The sequence below is a fragment of the Oncorhynchus clarkii genome, chromosome 27 (assembly GCF_045791955.1).
Source record: "Oncorhynchus clarkii lewisi isolate Uvic-CL-2024 chromosome 27, UVic_Ocla_1.0, whole genome shotgun sequence".
Lineage (NCBI taxonomy): Eukaryota > Metazoa > Chordata > Actinopteri > Salmoniformes > Salmonidae > Oncorhynchus > Oncorhynchus clarkii.
Genome location: NC_092173.1, coordinates 9,338,076 through 9,344,065, shown reverse-complemented (window position 1 = coordinate 9,344,065; position 5,990 = coordinate 9,338,076). Strand labels below are relative to the sequence as shown.

The following is a 5,990-nucleotide window of genomic DNA, read 5'->3' as shown; positions in this document are numbered from 1 at the left end:
TCCTGAGCTAGAGACGAGCGCAAACCAATCAGAGAGCGCTTAAATGATTAAATTAAATAATTAATTGGTGACAACAGCCAGCTAATGTTTTGACACAAAAGACAGGGTGGGGTGGGGGGTTATCGTAAATACGATTAACTTTAATAGGGGGGGGGGGGGGGGGGGGGGGTATGACAAATAAGATTAGCTTAAATAAGGACCGGTGCACTCATTGTTTTATTTTCGATTACATTTTGTACATTGCCTAGTCTATTTATAGATCAAACAAAACAGCAGACTTGTTTAATGCTTTAATTTTTGGGGGGACAAACTTTTCCAAAGTGCATAACAATGGTAATATGAGTTTCTAACTTCACAGGTGAGAAAATCTATAATTAGATGTGTAGTATTGGTGGCACTGTACCTCATTAAATAAAATCAAAGAGTGGGCATCAGAAAAACCTTATTGACGTTATTCGTCAGGTAACTTGACATATTGGGAAACAAAGGATAATGACATGTCCCCATGGACCAGACTAGGAAGGATGCAAACAAAAAGACTGCAGAAAAGTGTATATTGAGGGGGACATCGTGTGGTAGAATAAATAAATACTCTCAACTTCGTTTTTTTACCCTCAACTTCATACATTTCAATATGAGTTTTAGGTAGTGAAATTTAGTTGTGAAACAACAAATTATTGTTAACCATTAATGCCCAACTTTGTTAGAGAGGAAACATGATAATCTCATTTGCACATAGTAGACTATGACCCTAGCCTTCCAGTAGGGAATGTGTATGCAGCTATATTGCTCTCTGCTGGCCATCCATGGAAGTGTTGTTTACATGTTTAAGCTCTTTACCTGGAGGCGTTTCTGACACATAAGAATGCGAACTATTGAAAAAAACGTGTAGACCTATTGCAGACGATTTCATTGACATATGGCTATATTCATCGACCTACTAAAACCTGACAACCAAATGTAAAATCTTAGTTGTCTGAACAAAAATAAGAATGAAATACTAATAACATCTTTCATACCATGTGCATGGTGCAAATGTACCATACCACACAAATTATAAACAACCACACCATCCACCAATGATAAAGTACTTGGAGTCTATCATCAGCAACAGGAAAGGCAGATGAAATCAGACGCACACTTTGATGTCCAGATGAGATGTGCTCCTGGCGAACTCCTTCAGCTTCCTGACTCCCTCCTTCGATAACTTGTTGTCAAACATCCTGAGCAAAGAGACAAAGTCACAATGAAATGTCAACATATGTAAAAGACTATCTTGTTCAAATAGCAGGAAATTGAGCAGATAACAGTATCAATGCTGAGTAAGCTAAACTACAACTGCTAAAGGTTGCAGACGCATACCTCCAGATTAGAATTGGAATGACTCAATGTTTTATAAGAAATGTATTCATTACAGCATATACAGTACATGGTGTGTGTGTGTGTGTGTGTGTGTGTGTGTGTGTGTGTGTGTGTGTTGCTCACCAGAGATGTTCCAGAGTGGTATTCTCAGTCAGTGCTTCCATGAGGAGTTCTGCTCCCTTATCAGTAATCTGGTTGTCACGGAGCCTGAGGAACACAAAAACAAGTCTATTGCTGATATTGTTTTACTTGACTAAAAGCCTATGGTCGAGGGTCAATCCAAGACAGATTAACAACCTTGGTACAGCAATAGTGCGTATCTCTGTTTGTTTGAATCAAGCCCTCATTCTTGTACATACCTCGTGTGAACTGACATGAGAATATGAGAGAACTTGACCACAGATGTGTAACTAGGCTGTTTTTAACCGCAAAGTATGACATCTTTCATAGCAGTGCTTTCTCATCTTCACCTGATATCTTTAAGTGTATGATTGGTCCGCAGTAGATCCGCCAGACAGCCCGCTCCCACATCGCCAATGTGATTGATGGCCATCCTTAAACCATGGAATGATGGCAGACAATGATTGGTGAGAAACTGCTTTATAATGAGTTTTATTGACTACCTGTAGCCTATCCGAGCATTGATATCCTGTGTTACCTGAGGTCGACCACTGTGTGGTTGTCTTTCAGTCCTTCTGTAAGCACCTTGAGTCCCTTACAACCCAGTCCTGTCCCCACCACCCTGGAACCAGAAGAATTACACAGGTTCGTGTTCATTAGGGCATGCCATGGAAAATGCTTTAAACCGCTTTGCAACAAAAAAGGAAAATTTGCCTTTTTGTATTGTACCATGTAGTCCTTCCAAGGTGGTGATCATTTATCCCATCCAACTATTCTCTCTGCATCAATTAGCCCTTATACTGTACTCACCACAGTCTCTCGACACGACAGTCTGGGCTCTGCATGGCACAGGCTAACACAACTGCCCCCTCTGGACCCAGTGGATTCTGTGCTAGCCTTTATGAGGAAAGAATTCACAGGGTTTTCATTCTCATGTATCAAGAAACAAATACAGTTGAAGAAAAAAAAACAACCTAACTTCCTCTTTGTGTTTGGAATAAGGCTGATTTAAGGTGTTACACATGACTTAGCCCACCTGAGGGTGCTGAACAGAGGGAGTACAGGCAGCAGTCTGCGCAGGCCGTCTGCGTCCAGCCCCTGGGCCTCCAGATTCAGATCCTGCAGGTCTGGGGTCAGCTGCAGCAGGAAGGCCAGCTCGCTCCAGTCCCTCTTGGCTGGGCCAGACTGGTCTGGGTCCTGTTGTTGGGCCAGGACCTGCAGCCAGCCTTGTAGACGCTGGGCCAGGCCAGGGTCCTGGGCCTCGTACAGGCAGTGACACACGTTGACCTGCCTCTCTGGACTCAGTCTGCCACATTGGAGCTGGGAGTGGAGCAGGCTCAGGAGAAAGGGAGGGGTGGGAGGAGGAGGAGAGGGTACGGGCAGAGAGGAGGAGGGCGATGGGAGTATTTGTGATCTGCCTCGGAATAGTCCATCCAGGATGACACGGGTTTGAGGTACCAATAAGCCAGATACAAATCTACCCAAGGAGATGAATCCAAAATAATGTACAATTAATGGAGGGAGAAAAATAAGTTAACAAAGAGATATTTTCTGAATTGTTAACATGGGATGAAGTGAATGAGAAAACACAACACTACAACACTACTTCTGCCTATATATATATATATGTACACATTATTTTACCTACCTGCAGAAGAGGTCCATGTGACCAGACTGATGGTGTCCACCCCAGGAGAAAGCCTTCTTGACATATCTGCGCAGGAGCCGTCTGGGCCTCAGCAGCTTATTAGCAGTGGAGGTTAACACTTTGTACAGGGCGACTGGAAACAGGGCTACACCAACGGCTGACTTGAGCCCTGAGAACGGATCTGAGCCGGAGAGGGCCTGCAGGACATAGTACAGAGCTGCCAGGAACTCCTGTACACTAGTATGGATGAAGTGGAAGCTCCTCTGGCAGGTGAGCGAGGCCCGGTCCTCTCGGAGGATCTCCACCAGGAAGGTCTTGGACAGCCCACTGCAGTCCAGGGAGAAAGAGCTCAGATCAGCCTGGTCGAAGAGGAAGCGTCGCTCCAGCAGGCCCTTGAAGGCCAGGGCTCCCAGGTCTCTCAGCATGGGCCGCATCTCCTGTAGGACCTGCGGGGCCTCCTGGAGACACTGCGGGCTGCAGCCTTCCTGACTGTGGCCCTCCCCGTGGAACACCAGGATGGACTTGAGAAAGCAACAGTAGATCTCTGTGATGGTGATGGGCTTGACATGGCCGCTCATTAACATCACCCTGGGAACAGTGGAGGAGAAAGTGGAGGGGGTTGGAGTGGCTTCTTCAGCCCTGTTGTTGGAGGTGGAAGTATCACTGGAGCCTGCTGGCATTGTCCTAGCTATATTGGGCAGAGTGGTGGTGGTGACTTGGCTGAGGCAGCAGGGGGCTCTATCACGCAGGGCAGTGGAGACGATCCAGCAGAAGGCTGGTATACGACACATGAGCTGGAGGGGCTGGTAGGAGGAAACGTAGCCCCACACGGCAGAGGCCACCAGGGGAGAGTTGCAGCTCTGCTCAAAGTAGTGCCTCTGCTGGTCTTTAGAGAAGCCCAGGATGCTGTAGAGCTGGGTCACCAGCAGGGGAGGGACCTTGGAGACGGCATGGGGCCGCGATGTGACCAGGATGGAGATACCGGGGAGGAGGTGACCCTTGATCAAGTTCACCACCATCTCCCCCATGCCCAGCTTCCGCTCTGGGTCCGAGCACTTGGGGCTCCGCTCAAATTCCAGGGGGAAGCCGAACTCATCGAGCCCGTCTAAGATGAGTAGGATCCGGCCAGGTTGGGAGTCAATGACCCAGGGCAGGACAGGTTTGAGGTGGCTGTAGTGCACCAGGAGAAGCTCCTGCAGGCTCTGAGGCTCACTGAGCAGATTGAGCTCTCTGAAGGATAGGGACAGGACTATCTTCTGGGATCTAGAGTCCTTTGCCCATTCATGAACCAGCCGTCTCACCACCGTGGTCTTTCCACTGCCGGCCACCCCCGAGAGCAGACTCACGTCCTCTCCTGGAACAGACAGCAGACTCTGGCAGACATCTTGAAAGGTACAGACCTGGTCCTGGCTCCGGAAGGCATCACCCACCATGGCTACCTCGTGCTGGTGGTACTGCAGGGGAACAGTGTAGCCCACGCACCTGGACAATGTGATATCTGTAAAGGAACAAGACTCATCACTACTGTCTGAACTACTACACCTAATAGTCCTGATACTAAGGTAATCAGTGGGACTGTGCTGCCTGCCTAATATGTCCTTGTGTTTCCTCAAGTGCTCCTGCATGTTGGTTGGACCAGAGTCACTGCTGCTGGGTCCAGAGCCCTCAGGTGGGATAGCTGCCACCATAGACTCAGACTCCGTGTTGGCTCTCTGTGACTGTAGTACATGAAAGAAGGCTCGACAGGCTTCCTCTCCACGCCCGTGTAGCACATCCAGCAGATTCCTCATGGAGTCCCTCACTCCCAGGCGACCTCCCCCTCTCACCAGGCTGAGGTCTTCCTCAGTAAGAGCCCCTACCTGGTAAAGAAGCTCCTGGAGGTGGGTGACATTTTGGCTCCAGCTCTCCACCAGTTGCACACGGCGCTTCTGTAGTGCTATACTGCATGGCCCCACCGCCATTGTGGGGACTGGGGAGACTCACTCTTGCGGTGACTGGTTACACAGAATATATTTGTCTATTGTCCACTTATTCAATAACACACAAGACTCACAAGCGAAGTGGTTTGAATATGGAAGTGGTTTTAATAAGTGGGTGAAGATCTGCTTTCCCTTTCCTTTCCATAAATTGAGGCATTGTTTTCAGCATAGAACGGCACAATACAGGTCCACGGAGTCACAATTGTCATTTCAGCCATGGCCTGAAACAGGAAATATCATTAAGAAATTCAAATTATTAGGACTTCAAAACTTGATGTAAGCCTAAGAGGAATCATGTGACATTGTAGCTTAGGCTATAAAACAAACTTGTCAACTATAAATGTTCATGTATGTTATTGAATTGTATGTTATTCTATTTAAATGAAGTCAACATAAATAGAAAAGAAATGGCATAAATATATTTCTTTATGTGATATTGGGCTTCCCAAAACAGAGCAAGATTCCATAATAACTTAACATGTGTAATGACATGATTATTACAAAAAAAGGCATGGCATCAGTGACATCAAGGTGTCACAAAGTGTAAAATGAATTTAAAATATATATATACAAATAAAGAGTAGAAACATAAATAGAATGATTACTAAAAAGCAACTTACCCCTCCCTCCCTTTTGAAAGTGAAACTAACAAGGAAAGACTTGAAAACTTTCCCAAATGATGAACCACTGATATGAACCACTGGAAAAGCTAGCCTATAAGTGAACAGTGATTGACTGCCGATGCCACATCTTTAAATAACAGCTCAAAAATATTATTAAAGCCTGGTGTGTTGGTTTTTATACACCGAGAGACTATTCAAACTCAAGACCAGAAATTATGTCAAGTTCCTCATCACATCAGAGGATTGCATCACTTCGTA

The 5,990-nt window shown here is 46.3% G+C and overlaps 1 protein-coding gene across 1 annotated transcript; it reads right to left on the bottom strand.

Moving 5' to 3' along the window:
• Window positions 1-304: 304 nt before the first annotated feature.
• Window positions 305-5,168, bottom strand: LOC139385532 (protein NLRC3-like). The gene is made up of 7 exons (XM_071130660.1): window positions 3,131-5,168; window positions 2,519-2,959; window positions 2,293-2,379; window positions 2,021-2,104; window positions 1,833-1,916; window positions 1,486-1,569; window positions 305-1,223 (listed from the first exon to the last, which is right to left on the bottom strand). Exons 1-7 carry the CDS (start codon window positions 5,089-5,091, stop codon window positions 1,130-1,132), a joined length of 2,835 nt encoding a protein of 944 aa, XP_070986761.1. The 5' UTR covers window positions 5,092-5,168; the 3' UTR covers window positions 305-1,129.
• Window positions 5,169-5,990: the final 822 nt, after the last annotated feature.

What these genes read in the sequence shown, in the direction of transcription:
- LOC139385532 (XM_071130660.1), bottom strand. Translation starts at nt 5,091, where the DNA reads ATGGCGGTGGGGCCATGCAGTATAGCACTACAGAAGCGCCGTGTGCAA. An exon ending in CCTCTGTTCAGCACCCTCAG is followed by an intron (nt 2,380 to 2,518) that starts GTGGGCTAAGTC and finishes TTCCTCATAAAG; the next exon opens with GCTAGCACAGAATCCACTGG. An exon ending in TGTCGTGTCGAGAGACTGTG is followed by an intron (nt 2,105 to 2,292) that starts GTGAGTACAGTA and finishes TTCTGGTTCCAG; the next exon opens with GGTGGTGGGGACAGGACTGG.